Here is an 18,217-nt window from a genome sequence, read left to right as displayed (position 1 = left end):
GAAAATAAAAAGCCCAAACTAGTCGAGTGCCGAAAATGTTACAGAATGTCAAAAAGCAAAGGAAAGGAGCGAGCGGAGGCTTTTTCTACGGCGGAGCAAACGCTCCTTATGGAAGTGTATGAGGACATGATTAGGAACAAAGGCAATACTGCAGCAATTAATAAAGGAAGGGAGGTGGCGTGGCAGAATATTGCCGACAGGCTTAATGTGCAAGTGACAAAGAAAATTCAGCATGTCAGCATAATATCATGTTCTATAAATCCTGCATCAAAGGGACAAAATATATATGTAGATAAGAACACCTATTAAATCTGACAATTCAAGTATGCCTAATGAAATTCACCACGAGTAAATTAATATTAGTGACAGACTATTTATCACATTTATCTACTGATTCCTATGTAAAGTTCAGATGATGCATTTAATCAAACTATTTTATGTGAATCATCACATTTATCACATAATTGATTGCAGATTATGACATTTCTGAAATGATCAGTTTATAGGAAATAATCACATGACATTTATCTATTGATTGTAGAAAATTCCATTTAGCAAATCCATCAGTTCAGTGGAGATGAGGAAAACTATTATGTGAATGCAGGTGAGAGTGAATCAGTTATCTAGTTCTCATCATTTGGGAGTCAACTGTAAGCTCTATCCCGTATTATATCAAAATAAGGAAAATCCCCTTAAATGTATGGAATGTGCTATAGGATGAGTAACAGACAAACCACAATGGTGTGTGTGTCCCATTTTAATGGTCGCTTTGTGTCATGGTTAGTTCATAAATATAAAAGATAGACATATGTTAATGTAAACAAATCAAGCCCTATGCATGATGTATGGTGATGCTAGAAATAATCAAAATGAATAGAAAATACACCCTTTTTACCTCTCTGCAAACAGTTGCCTTACTTAGCCTCTCAGCATCACCAACACTATACAGGAATGCACCGCTAGCAAAGAACCTCAGTGCAGTACAGACTGACTGCACAGTGGTCAGAGACTGGCTGCAGTCTGTGACCTTTATAATGTGTGGTTCCAGCAAACTGCATAGATACACTATGCTCTGCCTGCTGAACCGGTACCTCTCCACAGATAGGAGTCTGTCTGTATCAGTGGGTTGGTCCTGTCCTGGAAGGGACAGGGCTGTTGGTTGTTGGAAGGCTCTGAACAATGTGGGCCTCCTCATCAACAGGATCCTCGATGAAGGGGCATGCCATTATTTCCTAATTTACTCTCTCTTGCTCTGTCTCTGTGTCTCTCTGGGTGTGTCCCTCTCCTTCTCTGGCCGTTGTCAGCTGACCTTAATTGGCTGTGAATTTGCTAGCCAATTGGAAACACAGTGGGGTGGGGATGGAGGGCAATCACATATTCATGTACAATCTTTTTTTTAATGCCTCAGTTTCATTTTATTATAGTTTTGTTTTTATTAAATTGATTATGGCTTTACTGTTGTAAGTGTTTTTTTTTAATTATCTTATTTTTATTAAATTTTAATTTGTTTTTTAATAGTTAATTTTTTTATTAATGATGTTATATACAGTACAGGCCAAAAGTTTGGACACACCTTCTCATTCAATGCGTTTTCTTTATTTTCATGACTATTTACATTGTAGATTCTCACTGAAGGCATCAAAACTATGAATGAACACATGTGGAGTTATGTACTTAACAAAAAAAGGTCAAATAACTGAAAACATGTTTTATATTCTAGTTTCTTCAAAATAGCCACCCTTTGCTCTGATTACTGCTTTGCACACTCTTGGCATTCTCTCCATGAGCTTCAAGAGGTAGTCACCTGAAATGGTTTCCACTTCACAGGTGTGCCTTATCAGGGTTAATTAGTGGAATTTCTTGCTTTATCAATGGGGTTGGGACCATCAGTTGTGTTGTGCAGAAGTCAGGTTAATACACAGCCGACAGCCCTATTGGACAACTGTTAAAATTCATATTATGGCAAGAACCAATCAGCTAACTAAAGAAAAACGAGTGGCCATCATTACTTTAAGAAATGAAGGTCAGTCAGTCCGGAAAATTGCAAAAACTTTAAATGTGTCCCCAAGTGGAGTCGCAAAAACCATCAATCGCTACAACGAAACTGGCACACATGAGGACCGACCCAGGAAAGGAAGACCAAGAGTCACCTCTGCTTCTGAGGACAAGTTCATCCGAGTCACCAGCCTCAGAAATCGCAAGTTAACAGCAGCTCAGATCAGAGACCAGATGAATGCCACACAGAGTTCTAGCAGCAGACCCATCTCTAGAACAACTGTTAAGAGGAGACTGCGCGAATCAGGCCTTCATGGTCAAATAGCTGCTAGGAAACCACTGCTAAGGAGAGGCAACAAGCAGAAGAGATTTGTTTGGGCCAAGAAACACAAGGAATGGACATTAGACCAGTGGAAATCTGTGCTATGGTCTGGTGAGTCCAAATTTGAGATCTTTGGTTCCAACCGCCGTGTCTTTGTGAGACGCAGAAAAGGTGAACGGATGGATTCCACATGCCTGGTTCTCACTGTGAAGCATGGAGGAGGAGGTGTGATGGTGTGGGGGTGTTTTGCTGGTGACACTGTTGGGGATTTATTCAAAATTGAAGGCACACTGAACCAGCATGGCTACCACAGCATCCTGCAGCGACATGCCATCCCATCCGGTTTGCGTTTAGTTGGGCCGATCATTTATTTTTCAACAGGACAATGACCCCAAACACACCTCCAGGCTGTGTAAGGGCTATTTGACCAAGAAGGAGAGTGATGGAGTGCTGCGGCAGATGACCTGGCCTCCACAGTCACCGGACCTGAACCCAATCGAGATGGTTTGGGGTGAGCTGGACCGCAGAGTGAAGGCAAAGGGGCCAACAAGTGCTAAACACCTCTGGGAACTCCTTCAAGACTGTTGGAAAACCATTTCAGGTGACTACCTCTTGAAGCTCATGGAGAGAATGCCAAGAGTGTGCAAAGCAGTAATCAGAGCAAAGGGTGGCTATTTTGAAGAAACTAGAATATAAAACATGTTTTCAGTTATTTGACCTTTTTTTGTTAAGTACATAACTCCACATGTGTTCATTCATAGTTTTGATGCCTTCAGTGAGAATCTACAATGTAAATAGTCATGAAAATAAAGAAAACGCATTGAATGAGAAGGTGTGTCCAAACTTTTGGCCTGTACTGTATATTATGATCTACATATTATTTTATCATCCCATGACAGTTGTGAGTGTGTAAAGCATTGGCAGAACTGTCTTTTAGGTGTCTGTTCTTGTCTATTGAACATTTTTTGATCATAGATGGAGCTAATCCTCACCTTAATCCTGCTACAGACCAGGACTGCCCGGCAGCATAAGTTACCATGGTTACTAGGCTGGGATTCAGGTTAACCACCTTGATGGAACGGAGCTGTGGCTCAGTTTGATGGAACGGAAACCGGAGTTTAGCTCGATGTATCAGGCTTAGCCAGAACCATGGTTTCCATGGTTACCGATGTGAGGCTAATCTCAGTCACTTTGATGGAACAGAACTCAGAGCTCACATTAGCCAGACTTGGCCATTTAAGCCTGGATTTGCCTTTAGCCTGCTTGATGGAATACCTCCCAGAACTATGTGAACCAGAACCCTTGCTTGACCTCCCTACGACTCTGCAAGAGTTCCCACCCACACAGGGTTTATATACTGCAACTTCGTACCAGTCATTTGGAACTGAAGAAGCTTCTCGGATGAGAGGCGAAACGTCTTCAAGAACGCAAGCAAGTCCATTTGCCCACGATATTAGCACTTACGATTACCAGTGTTGTTGCATCTTTTACTTTAAATCCCATGCAAAGTATACACAGTATACTACTGCCTAATCATTTTCCAATGTGTACCATAGCTGTGTGCATCAAGAGTTTACACTGTGCACAGTGATAAGTGGCAGTATTTACCTGTGACAGCAGCTGTTGGTTTTCTTCTTCCAGTACTCTCATCTTGTTCTCCAGCTGTCTGATGTAGCTGGCTAATGCATCTGAACAAGAAAAAAAAAGAGTATAAAGTATCACATCTGAACCAAGTTCATTAATGTCAAATGTCAATGCAACTCAAGCTGTTTATTTTTACCTCCGCCAAGGAGGTTATGTTTTCACCGGCGTTGGCCTGTTTGTTTGTCTGTTTGTTTGTCTGCAAAATAACTCAAAACGTTATGAACAGAAAGGTGGATAATGGGACAAGGAACATATGATAAAATTTTGGTGGTGATCGGTTGAAGCAAAGTGGATAAAATAATAAAAAAAAGTCTATCGTCTGACAGCCTCAGCAGCAATTCCACTTTCTAACAAGAGGGACTTCGTCCTTCGGCTAAGGTCCCTCATGAGATGGTGAAAATAGCACCATCTGGTGGCCAGAAAGCACGCCTTGTTCTACTTGCTAATGTAATTCTAAAGTTGAAATTAATGTTCTGTGTTGGAAAAAAATAAAGTGAAAAATACAAAAAAACATATTATATTCTGTGTTGGTACAAAATAAAAACGAAATAAATACACCACAGTGTCTCCACGGTGAAGGCATATATAACCTAATAATGATAGTGATGCAAATAACCTAATTGTGATGCAGGCTGCAAAATCTGATGCAGAGGAGGAGGTCTGCACTCTCTGAGTGCTCTTCTAGTTTATTATTTCACTTTTTTTTTTTTTTTTTACATTTTAAAGTAAATATTAAAAAGAAATGACCTCAAAAGTCTTCATCTTCATGTGTTCTGATCAGACATAATCACATTTTAATAGGACAGCTTGGAATTTTTTTCGTGGTATTATGTAAGATACTTATAATTAGTCTGTGTATTAATTAACACACACTAGATGTCAGTCGGTCCGCTCCCAGTTTGGAGAAGCAGGCAGGAGTGCGTACACAGAAGCTAAGGGATGTACTGCTGTGGACAGGGGCATCAACAAAATAGATTTTAGCCAACTAAAAAAAATCAATGTCAGTTTAAATGTATGCCATACACTAATATTTCCATTATTTCTCCTTTCTGTCAGACAGCTCGGTAGTCGTTGACACTTCAGTTCCCTATTTATGCTCTCATCAAATCCACCAGACTCAACTGACAAAAAGTAATTTCAGCTCACTCAACACAGGAGCTGTTGGTCTACTGCTGCTTCGACCAGTTTGTGTTGTGTGACTTTGTTTTTGAAAAAGGTTAGTTTGGATTCACCAAAGTCACACAATAACACAACCTAACACCGGTAGATCAGTAGCTGCTATATTCAGAGAGTTTGGCTTTAAAGAGAGCACATAACAGCTTCAGTTCCCTGACAGGAATTGCTGTCTGACAGCAAGCAGTGAAAGCAGTGAAAATATTCTAAAAATACTGTTCACTTACACTGATATTGATTTTTTTAGGTGGCTAAAATACATTTTGCTGCTGCCACTGTGTACAGCAACACATTTCTTGCAGCTTCTGTGTCAGTACTTCTACCTGGTTCTCCAGACTGAGGGCATGCTGACAGACATTTACTGTATTTAATACACTCACTATGGTAAGTACCTCATACAACCCTACAAAAGATCCAAACTATCCCTTTAAGCATCATACAGCCTTATCCTAAAACAGCATATTAGTCCACTGCCATCAACAGTGCCTGAGAGCTGCAGCAAACTGATGTCTGGGCCTTGCATCAGTCTTGTCTGTTCATGTTACTTTTAGCTGTCATTATATCCAGTTTCCCCTCATAGGGCCTTGATTGGCATGTTTTTCAGATGTTTAGCAGCCCACTCAAGCTTAATCCTCACATTCAGCTCAGAATCCCATTGTTGATTTTTCTAGTTAAGCCCTGTTGTAGTCTTTGATTCCCAAACCGATATATGAATGTACTAGCTGCACTCAGAACAGTATTAAGCAACAAAGGAAATTCTGGCACATAAAAGCCTTATTGAGTTTCTCACTAGACACACCATATACAGACTGGATGTGGTTAAATATGAGGAAATAAGCACTATTGCAAGAAGAAGTGCTTAGCTGAAAGTATTGTACACATTTACACAGCTAATACTTAAATATGATCTCACGGAAAGTTTGCAGCTGTTTATACAACATGGCTAAAAGTTAATAACCACATTAGCCACAAATGTCAACATGCTAACAAGCTCACAATGACAATGCTAACATGCTGATGCAATGCCGATGTTTACAATGATCACATCTTAGATCAGTGTGTTAGCATTTGCTGATTAGCATTAAACATAAAGTACAGCTGAGGCTGATGGGGATGTCATTAGTTCTACAGGTGTGGTCATAATGGGATAATGAATGTGTGTGTCAAATTCCAATCCATCCATTAACAGTTGTTGAGACATTTCAGTCTGGACAAAAAATGTCAACCTACTCATGGTGTGAGAGGAAAACTTGGAGGAACACCAGTTTCATTAAATACCCATTCTGTGGGGACCATGAATGTCAGTACAAAATCCATTCTAGTAAATGTCCTCATATTTGTGTGGATAAGTGTAAATTTTGACTTTATGATGGCTCTAGATAAAAAGTCAGGGAATCACATGGGTCACTGGAATCATCTTCTGCGGATCATAGATATCTAAATTAAATTTCAACTAGTCCATACCCATTGAGTGCACAGTTGCCCACGTACAGTTTCACATGGTGTGTGTTTGGGATACAGGTCATAGGAAATTGCAGATTAAATAGTCAACTGAACCCATTAAGAAGAGCAATGTATTCAGACAGAGTTTTTGTGACTTTGATAGTATGATTGCTTTATTGAAAGTACAGTAGTACCATTGCTAATAGTGGGATAGTTAGTGGGCTAAAACTGTACATTAGTAGTTGAGGTAGCATGTTGAAAGGCAGATAGCTGAAGTCATTGCCTTATCAAAGCTCAGTTTTAGTAAGTTTTAGTTTAGTAGTTAGTAAGTTTTCCAGTTTTTCCAAAAGGGAACTTTAGATATTGGTCCCTAGATTATATTCACCGGGCAGCACGGTGGTGGTTAGTACTCTCGCCTCACAGCAAGAGGGTTGCCGGTTCGATCCCGGGCGTGGGATCCTTCTGTGTGGAGTTTGCATGTTCTCCCCGTGTCAGCGTGGGTTCTCTCCGGGCACTCCGGCTTCCTCCCACAGTCCAAAGACATGCAGATTGGGGACTAGGTTAATTGGTAACTCTAAATTGTCCATAGGTGTGAATGTGAGCGTGAATGGTTGTTTGTCTCTATGTGTCAGCCCTGCGATAGTCTGGTGACCTGTCCAGGGTGTACCCTGCCTCTCGCCCGATGTCAGCTGGGATAGGCTCCAGCCCGTGACCCTCAAGAGGATGAAGCGGTTAGAAGATGAATGAATGAATGAATTATATTCACCAAGTTTCATGCAGATCAGTCAAACTTTGTAGGAAGGGATCAATTTTAAGTGTTTTTCAAAATATTCAAAATGGTGGAAAATCTATAAACTGGAAGTTATGGGTTCTGAGGCAAATGTGTTCCTCATGAGGAGAGGCATCTCTGTGCAAAGTTTCATGTCTCTACGACATACGGGGCATGAGATATGCCCATTCAAAGTTTGCAATTTCAATCGGTTGCTACAGTATAGTGCCAATTGATGTAATATTGCTTCATTACTCCCATGACCCTCTACCACTGTGCCAAATTTCACAGGGATTGACCAAGTCAGTGAGGAGAAAAACGAGGAACAGACACACCCACACACATACCCACAGACAAACAGATAGTAAGATAAGATAAGATAAGATAGTAAGATATAGTAAGATCCAAAATCCATTCTAGTAAATGTCCTTATATTTGTGTGATTAAGTGTAAACTTTGACTTTATGATGGCTCTAGATAAAAAGTCAGGGAATCACATGGGTCACTGGAATCATTTTCTGGGGATCATAGATATCTAAATTAAATTTCAATCCAACCATTAGCTATCTACATATTGGAACTCAAAGCCAAATATGTCTACCTCGTGGTGGCACTAGAGGAAAAGTCAGGGGATCATCAGTATCATTAAAATTCATCCTCTGGGGACCATTAATGCTTGTACCAAACTTGTGCCATCCATTTTTCAATATTCTACTGGATAATGGAGAGATCTGACCTGCTGGTGGAGCTAGATGAAATGTCAGCAGATCACCAAAATTAGGATTGATCCTCTGGGGACCATGAAAGTTTGCACCAAGTTTCATGGCACTCTGTAATATTTTTTAGCTGACCAAATCACATTGCAATTCCTGAAGTCATGCCACTAGTATGACTAAAACATGCCATATTTATGTACATGTATAAGCACATATTATTTTACATAAAAGCAAGACCATATCCTTGTCTTAATACCAAAAAGACTAAGCTAAACCTTTGTTAAAAACCTGTATTTTAATTGTCTTGGAAAGTAGAAATTTGTAGAATTGTTTTGGAAAATACCATTTCATAGGATGTAAGAGGAGGACAAAATTCTTGACTACTTCCTAAATTGGTATAACAAGTCAAATGTACTCCTACACACCTTTCAAACAAAGTAAATGTCCATAGATTTTAGAAGGCTGCAATCCTCTCTCCCTACTTTTATCGATGGGGAGCCAATACAGTGTGTTACAGATTACAAGTACCTTGGCATTGTGGTCGACCACAAGCTTATATGGGATCTTTGTAAGGAAATGATTTTTTCATGTCCACATCAAAATGCTCAGACTGCGTCAGTGCTTTTACTGAAAGTGTTTTATCCTCCTGCATCATCTGCTGGTTTGGTAATGCTACTGAAGCACAGAAAAAGACAGAAAACGCAGATTAAACTGTTATAACAGCCAGTAAGCTATTTATGGATTACTTTACCAAGTATGGAATGCACCTACAGAGACAAAATGATGAAGAAGGCAAACAATAGTTTGTGTCGTGAGGCACCCCCTTGTCTCTGCATTTTATCTACTGCCATCTGGGCGACAATATTGATATTGCCCCCCTCTGTTCACTAAACATAGAGCCAAGTTTTCATTTGTTCCACAAGCTATTTTAGTTTTAAAACAGGTAATGCACTAGCAGTGTTGGGCAAGGTGCTTGGCAAATGTAGTGAGCTGAGCTACCAGCTACTCTACATCAAAATAAAGTTCCACTACACCGAAGCTATGTGCATAGAAATGTAGCAAACTAAGTTACAAGATAATGGCAAAAGTAGCTTGCTATTTGCAAAGTTACTTTGATTTTTTAAGTGTTATCTCAGTGATTAGAAAAAATATCAGCCAAACAAATAGGCAGGCAAAATATGTTCAATTGAAAGGTTTATTTTCAAATAACAGACTTGAATTAAAATGTTCTTTTTTTTGAAGACTTTGTGATGTTTCAACATGTCCTCCAATAACATGACATCATCAGTTGGCCTCTTTCTCTCTCTCTCTCTCTCTCTCTCTCAAACATAACCTTTATGATACTGGTATATGTATGGTGACTTATGATATTGTGATGAAATGCCTTTTTGTTTATACTGAAAACCAATTTCCCCATGGGGACAAATGACGTCTCTGGAACGCTGTGTCATGGATTTCATGGATTGTCTGTTCTCAGAATACACTTCCGTTTTCACAGGAAATGTACAGTTTGCATATAGTCTCTTTCAAAAATATATGCAATAGTACAATACCACAAATTGACATTTTTTTTCCTTCAACAACAAACGCAAGTGGTTACATTTAGCCACATGACTGGGTTCAGGACAAAACAACAGGGTTTGGCTTAACAATTTTACGGGATTGCCTCCCAGACAGCCTCCCAGGTGAAAGTCCGTGGTAGTTGGACCCGTCCACCAGCCCTCCCATCCACCCTACTCTTGACTTCCGCTACCTTAACTTTTGTTGTTTCCCCCGACACCACTGGGCACTGTTAAACAACAGCGACCAGCCACAAACACTGAAACCACTGACAGGTGAGGTGAATAACTTTGATTATTCTGTTCCAATGCATTGTTCTGCTGGGAAACCTTTGGTTCAGGCATTCATGTGGATACCACCTGACATGTTCCACCCACTCAAACACTGTTGCAGACCAACTACCCCACCTCATTGCAACAGTACTCCCCAATTAGTTGGTTGGAGAATTTGTATAAAGCAGGAGCCATTAGATGCAGGATGGTTGAACTCAAATCTCCAACACATCATCAAGGCAAGCAAATTATCTTGAATGTGCTGTTCCTATTATATGGAATACGACATGATCTGACTGGCTTGACAATGGGTGCAGTTACATGATGGCTTCTCATTCAGAATGAAATAAATCTGAATGAAATCATTCGGAATTAAAGTTTTTCCAGGGAGTTTACATGGGAAACATTTATTCCGAATGAGGGTTTACACGGAGATCAGTTCAATCACCTTTATTTGGGTCCGCGCAAGGTTTGGGGCAGGGAAGGTTTCTGATTGGATAGGGGGCAGGGTGGATGTTACGTATTTACGTTTAACGGAAGAAAACACTGTAGTCCTCGCTCCAGATAACAAGATGCTTGACGACGCCGTTCTTAGTGCCTTTTTTGGCCCTGTTTTGCTTATATTCTTGAAGCAGCAGTACGACAACAACCTTGTTCTGCTAATGCTGCGTCTGTTGAGGAGGAGAAGGGAGGTAGAAGGTCGAAGAAGGGAGATAGAAGACCGTGCTTTGGTGAATGGAAACCGGTGAGTGCAACGAGTCCGACTCCTCTATCTCAGCCCGTTGCAATGCGTGCTATATACGTCATTGCGCCATAAGGGCAAGGAAACAAGCATGTGCAGAAAGACCGGAATGAACTTAAAGAGGAATGAGTGTATACAAGTGCTTTTGTATGCACTGTTTTCGGCTCAGCACCTGCCCGTTTTTTTGGTTTGGATGTGCGTTTGGACTTCTTTGTATGTATACAAATGCGAGAAATTATTTCATTCGGAATTAGAAACGGAATATTCCAGCCCTTTACATCGGAATGAATTTCTAATCGCATTGGCCATTTTCATTCTGAATAAGGTGTTTACAAGATCACTTTTAATAGGAATGAACTTTCATTCAGAATGAAAAGGGAATTAAACGGTCCATGTAAACATACTCAATGACACATTAAGTGAACCTAACAAAGTCTGAAGCTGCAATTGTATGACTCACCACTTCACTAGTCAGTTTTATGGGTAACCTGTCACCCCATTAGCTTTGCTGTTAGTGACGCCAGTACCTTCATTTCCACAACTCTATTCATATGAAAATAAAAATAATCCTGAGACTGGTTTCTTTGCTCCAACCTACTGTACAATCCACAATAAGAAACGTCAGTGTAAGTGGCCTGTGTTCAGGCCTGCTGCTGGAGTTCATATTTGAATCTTTGTTTTGATGAGAGAGAACAATAGGGTGGTCCAGTCCTGTTTCCTCCATTTGAAAAGTATTTCCAAAATTAGGTCTTTTTACCATTTACTGACCTTCAGAAAGATGTTCATGCCTTCCTCTTCTAATATTTAGACAATTGTGACCCTTTCTTTCCGTTTCCTACCATGTGTGCTATGACATGCAAAAGTTTACGATTTTGCTTATAGCTGTTACAGTAAAGCAGTCCATGCTCTGGCTCCCTGCCATACACAGCCAGTGAGCCTGAGGTCCTCAGACAGGAAAGTCCAGGAATGATTTCAATTACACTGAATACACACACACACGGTTGACTTATAGCTCATAATGACGTATAGCTGAGCTGCAGGAGAGAGGGAGTAGAAGGTTAGTGGAGCTGCTACGGCAAACAGAGAACACATTGTTCCACACCCATCCCCACTCTCCCTTTCTCACTGTATGTACTTCTGTAAGTCATTTGAAGCTGCCATCCACATTCCTGCAGTATGAACAGTTATTTAAACAGCATGAGAGGATCAAAGGAGTAAAACAGAGTGATGAATGAGGAGATGATGCACTGTATTTAGTACTAATCTCAAAGCAAGCGAACCACTGCATTCTTGTGCACAACAACCAGATTTTAAGGTCTCACAACTTTTTAAGTCCCCACCCAAATAGAATAATGCTGCTAACACTAATGCACATGCTAATCAGATTAAAGTGCAATACAGCACTACTGTGGAAGGATTCTGTAATTGCAGATGGCAGATTGCAAATATGTAGTAGGGATAAACCAGTCTGACACCAACACCAAATACATTATTGCAGTGTTAAGTATCTGTAAGTACTGATCCCAAACTGAGTGCTCTGCTTTTGCTTTCTTGTAAAAGGTAACATGAGGATGTGATGTAACATCACTTCTTAACTCTTGTGCATATATTAAAATAAACTAGAATTACTGCTGTGTTGTTATATACCTCTGACAACCAGTCAAGTTGCAGTTATAGTTTACAGCCATGTTTGTCCAGACTCATGTAGCCATGACAGTAGGCAATGCTTCAGATATGGATGTTGCTGCAAAGAAACACGGAAGCACTTGGTTAAAGTTTGAGAAAGATGGTGGTCTGGTCTACAGAACAAGTGCTATGTCTTGTATTCACCATCCACCCTGACAACCTCCCTGTGACTCGAGCTGAATGCAGTGCTTCATTCAATTAACAACATATTGCCTGCAAATATAATCCTGGCAGTGATTACATTTGACAACACAATGTACTGTATTTGACAAAATAATTTAGTTATATACAAAAGAAAACATTTTGAGGAGAAGGGGTTCTTCTCCTTTGGTTTTTAATGACAGTTGGCATCCAAAAAGTTGCATTAACGCCACCTGCTGGATTTACCCCAAGGTCTCCACTGACCTTTTAAATAATTAGCCTGGAAATCCAGACCCAAATCTAGAAAGATTTAGGGTCTGGCTATGAGTAATGCAAATGGCCTAACTCAAGGGGCGGCACCAAGCATGCATTTGAAAATATCACTGCACGCAGTTGGATAACACTACGACCAATCACAACAACTGGTGTTCATTCGTAGCCATCTTGCAATGTTTACTGGCCACTGTCGTCATCTGTTTAGCTCGCCTCTGGCCCGCCTTTATCAGATACACTGATGTGATTGGTGCAGCTCGGCTCCAACGGCATGGGTAATGAGCATCATTACTGATTGCCAGAGTGACTCGCCGAGCAAATTCAAATTGTGCTCTCACAAGAACTCTGGATTTCCAGGGTCTTAAATAATAATAATACTAGCTATAAAAAGCCCTTCACATCCAGTTACCATTCTGTTAGAAATTTCCTAATTCCCGGAGAGAGTCAAAAAGTTTCTCTCAAAAGCTGCTGTACATCTTCTCTAGAGACACCCATGACATCTAGAAATCTCCTCCCTGCATCTATAAATATCTCAATTTTCTCAGATTTTCTCTCATTTCCAGCAGTATAGTACATCACCACAAAGGCCAAAAGCTTCATCCGGTCCTTACACAAGCAATATTCCCCGTTCCCTGATTGATGTGTCCTCCTTAGCTTCCTGTCTTACATATCTAGTCCTACCTACTTCCTCATGTTTATTTCTCTTCTTCGTTCTGACTGTGATTATTTCTGCCTCCCTTACTCTCTTTGGGTTAGCTTCCAATGCTGCATGATTGCCTTTGCAGAGAAACACACTCAGGTTTTTCACACAGTCTCCTTCGCATTCATTTTCTCCACATTTACCACATCATCACTTCTAAAAATTAACAGACTATGACCGAATTTCAACAGTTCTTACAGCGGTTCTTTAAGCGGTTTGGGGACATACTACCTTACTGGATATGACGTGATCCAAAAACACCCTATCCAGCAAGTACTTCAAATCAAAGTGCAGCATGACTGACTTTGTCTCAAACTTTTCCTGACTCTCCTTGTCAAATCACTTTATTATGAAACTGTCTGTTACACCTTTACACTCTTAAAGTCTCCCAGCCTCCACTCTGTGCGAGACTCTGTCAACTAAACCTTTGATTGGGGCGTTCTTATTCAGCTGGAAACATGCCATTGGATACATATCCATCCCACCCTACAAAAGTTCGACTTTCAGTTGCTTTTCCATTTTACTCTTTGGCACATACTCAACCACTGTCAAACCAGAGCGTTTGACATCTGCCAGCTTGATTTTCCCCACTTCCCTCTGGATTTATCCTGCCATAGTATACTTTTCTGAAAGGAGCATCACAACTGCCCCCTTAAAGGGCCAGTGTGTAATATTTGGCATGGTTTATTGTCAAATCTGAATCTGAATATTCTACCCATTAATATGTTTATACAAGTGTATAATCGCTATAAAATAAAATTCATTTGGTTTTCGTAGCCTTATAATTATGCTTTTATGTGTATATATATATATAGCAAGGGCCTTGCTTTAGAGAGGTCGCCATCTTGCGCCGCCATGTATGTACGGCAGCCCGAGCGGACAATCCAGCCAGCCAGAGAACGCGTTTCGCGTGTATAAATGAACCAACGAAGACAGCGGGAGGAAGGAAGGAGGAGGAGGAAACAGCAGAGTGTTAGTAGTTCGTCGATAGAGAGTAGTGAAAAGTTTTTTTAGTTATAAAGTTTGCGAATGGACCACACTTACCACGCAACAGGAGAGAATGAACCCGAACTGTCATCTGCGAGGAAAAGAAGATACAACTTCACTCCTTGTGATGCACTCTCTGCGGCGCTTTTCCTCCTGGTGATATATCTCCCCAGCGATGGCAGCACCGAATCCCATTCTGTGCATTCAGCCTCTCTTCTCGCCCGCTCAGCATCCAACACATCAAACAGGTATGGCTCTGGGTCTGTGTCCGCTACAAGAAACGTCCATTGCAGCTACTATAGTCCGGCGGAGATATTGCTAGGCTAAATAAACAGCTGAGCACTGTTTACAGGCTACGCTGTCAGTCAATGTGCGGGCTGGAGGTTGGCGGAGCAGAGAGTGGAAGGGGGTTCCCACTCAGTAGTGTAAACGAGTATGTGTGTAAAGTTATGGAGTGTGTGTGTTACGCCAGAAGAGTCAGAGTTTGGGACGGAGTGGAGTGTTACCGGAGTTTTTGGAGTGCTCAAATAAACAGGCCTTTTTCCTGAACGCTCCTCTGGTCTCCTGCTCGTGAGGGAGTCATTACAATATCGTAACATGGTTTATATTTCGAAATAAACATTCACCTCGTTGCTAGATAGACCTACTCCTGAAAAACTTGTGCGCAAGGCTTTTTGTCCCTACGAGGCCACCGTCATTTACCCAATGGGAGGGGTGAGCGAGTGAGCCCTGCAATCTAGAATTTGACCACTGATGTCACTGTTTTCAACCCATCATCAAATCTTCATTCATATCATTTTCTTTTCTCCGTTGTTCTCCCGCTTCTACATTCAAAATCCTCAGCGTCTTCCTTTATTTCCGCCATTCGGCTCTAGTTCTTTCTCAGAGAAGGATCTGGCTGTCGGCAACTTATCATAAATTCAACATGAGACTTTAGTCATGATGCATGGTGTTCTTTATATATAGTGGCTGCTTGTGATTTTACTTTCAATGTGATTCTCCATGTCAGAGCAAAACAGGTATAAATAGTCAGTGAATAGTTGATCAGTAGTGAGGTGATTGGTTAATCAGCAGACTATCTTCAGATTTTAATAAGATCGTCTGAACTCAATGTGCTCCTCAGCAGGTTAGCCATACAGCATATTGATGTACCCCATGTAACAAATTTTACTCACTGATAAGATTTTGCGACACAGACCCTCAGTGTTAATGGTGCGTGAGAGTGAGCCTTTACAAGGACAACTAGCCATAAGGTAATGACCAGGGTGATGCAGTCAAAGTCACTGGTATACAGACAGTGCTGACCTCAGGGCAAATCTCATACACACACAGGAGGAGACAATGCTGACAAAATAAAAGCAAAGGACAGAGGACATCCTTGAATTACAGTCAGTCAGCACACATCCAGCACACCCCTCAGTCTCTTCCTTTCTCTGTCCTTCCATCTACTAAACAAAGATTTTAAAAAAAAAACCACACTTGGTTAATTACAGCATTATTTTAATTTACAAGGAAAAAATTGATACTTTTCAGCAACAACAGCTGCTCACTACAGCCACAGCCTTGTACTGGTGATCACTGAGTGTTCATTGTTTTGCTCAAGGACACCTTGAAACTAGTTGTTGAGGGATGAAAGAATTATGGGAGGGGGCTGCAGCTGAACTTTACTTCCTCAGATTTTCCAGCTGGTCCTGAAACCCTTTGGCTATAGGCCAGAATTTAACCTCTAAATGACCAAGTTTCCTCTGTTACTAATTTAGATTTATCTTCAATTTTAAGACTTTGGCATTATGGGATAGACCCAGGGTTTTCCAAGTCTATCCTAATACATACATAATACATACCAATATTCCATACATATGTTGAAAGATTTATGGGTCACTATAAACGGCCCTCATGCCCCTCATTTCTTACAGCGTAGTCGCTCTGTGAGGGGATCACTTCCCTGCAAGTATGAATAGGAGGAAGTATTACACTGACCAATAACTCTTTCAATGAACATATGTACACCTATATTTTAATTTGGGGATAACAATGTCATTATAACCAATACAGCTATAGGCGAATCAACCCAGCAGCACACTCTTTACAATGAGCACAGTTTCAAGGTGGACACCCAAGATTAGTGTCACCAATTCAGTATCTGACCACGTCTTCCCTTCTGTTCCTGAGATATAGGGCTCTAGTTTCCCGGTGCAGCGCAGGTGGCGCAGGGTGGCGCAGGGTGGTGAACCCCGCGCAGAGCTAGTTTCGAGCAGTGCAACCCGAGGCGCGCTCAGTTTGGTAGTTTGGCAGACCGAGGTGCGCTGAGATGGGTGTGGCGGAGCAGCAGGAGGAGGTGTCGACAGATCCAGTTTGGTGCAGTGACAGTTTCGTTCCAAAAGGCTTCGCCGAAGGTGCACTAAAAGCTCGCCATCTGAAACCAGGTCTACTGTCAGTGCAGGGGGAGCGCAGCCGGTGTAAGCCGAAGTTTGGCTGACCGGCGGACGGCGCGCACACGTCACCAAAACCTCACAGGCAGGTTTCCAGAATATCAGGCACATTAACGATGTAATAAATAGCCACAAAAACACTATTCAATGCAACTATCTGCAATCAGCACATAAATGTATCTCTATATCGACTGTCCCGTCACATCTGATGTCAGATCAAAGGGGATTGGCACCGTTTGGCACGTTTGGCACGCGTAATGGAAACCCAATCTGATTTGATTAACACAGCTGCAAACTAATGAGTTCACATCCCTCTCAGCCAACCACAAACAGCCACAGCATCAGATAGGGAGTATATATTCAGCATCTGTCATCTTAGAAAAGTCAAAAGAAAAGAAACAGAGTGAGACTGCGAGGGAGAAGGAGAGAGCGCGCGCACGAGAGAAACGCAACATTGATTTACAATTGTGGTGACCTCCTCCCAGGCTACCTTTGCATCATCAGCTCGTGGAGGTCTGCTCGCAGTTCCGTATATTCGGACACTGTGAGCTTGGACCTCCCGGACCAAAACATCAGTTTCCTCCTGGGAGAAGTTTGGCCGTCTGACGCTGCTGTTCTCTTCTGACATGGCGAATTGAGTAAACTCTCACTACAACTTCGTGCGGCGCATTTAAGGGCGAGGAGAGGGGCTCATTTGATTGATGTGATGTGTTTAAAACCCACTCCACGCCTTCTCTCCTCCCTCTTTCCGACTTGCGCAGGTAGGAGGGACGGAGGTGGGAAAGAGGAGTTGCTGCGCCAGGGCGCACAGTGTGCCAAACTTACAAAATCCGCCTGGCCACACCAAGTTGGCGAAGCGCAGGTGCGCTGAGCCCGGTCTGCGAAACTGGAGCCCATGATGTTGAATAATGGCCAGAAAAGTGTTTTTGCATCATGTTGTCACAGTGAAGCTGACCTTTGACCGCTGGGATATGAAATGTCATCACTTCATCATTTTATTCTATTTTTTTTTTGTCATAATTAGCATATGAATTCTCGAGTTATGGCCAAAAACGGGGTTTGTGAATTCACAGTGACCTATGACCATGAAATTATAATCAGGTCATCCATGAGTCCAAGTGGACGCTTGTGCCACATTTAAAGAAATTAACTAAAGGTGTTCCTGAGATATCACGTTCATAAGAATGGGACAGACAGATGGACAGCAACAAAATAGTTTCTAGTCATGGCTGTCATGGGCACAGAGGCATAAAAATAGACTTCTTTTAAACTGTAACATATGAATTCAAGTCCCTTGAAAATTAGTTAAAACAGTAATGCTGTTTTAACAAGACTAACAGTAAAGCTAGTAGCTTAATAAAG

General features: G+C 41.4%; 1 protein-coding gene across 1 annotated transcript in view; it reads right to left on the bottom strand.

Moving 5' to 3' along the window:
- LOC125900972 (coiled-coil domain-containing protein 85C-A-like) overlaps positions 1 to 18,217 on the bottom strand; it is a 62,663-nt gene that overhangs the window by 14,350 nt on the left and 30,096 nt on the right. Inside the window, exon 2 of the mRNA XM_049596313.1 lies at positions 3,926 to 4,005. Within this exon, the coding sequence (XP_049452270.1) occupies positions 3,926 to 4,005 (80 nt within the window). The remainder of the gene's footprint in view (positions 1 to 3,925; positions 4,006 to 18,217) is intronic.

Source organism: Epinephelus fuscoguttatus, linkage group LG14, assembly GCF_011397635.1.
Source record: "Epinephelus fuscoguttatus linkage group LG14, E.fuscoguttatus.final_Chr_v1".
Taxonomy (NCBI): domain Eukaryota; kingdom Metazoa; phylum Chordata; class Actinopteri; order Perciformes; family Serranidae; genus Epinephelus; species Epinephelus fuscoguttatus.
Note: the sequence above shows the minus strand (reverse complement) of the source record. Positions and strands in the feature narration are given on the sequence as shown.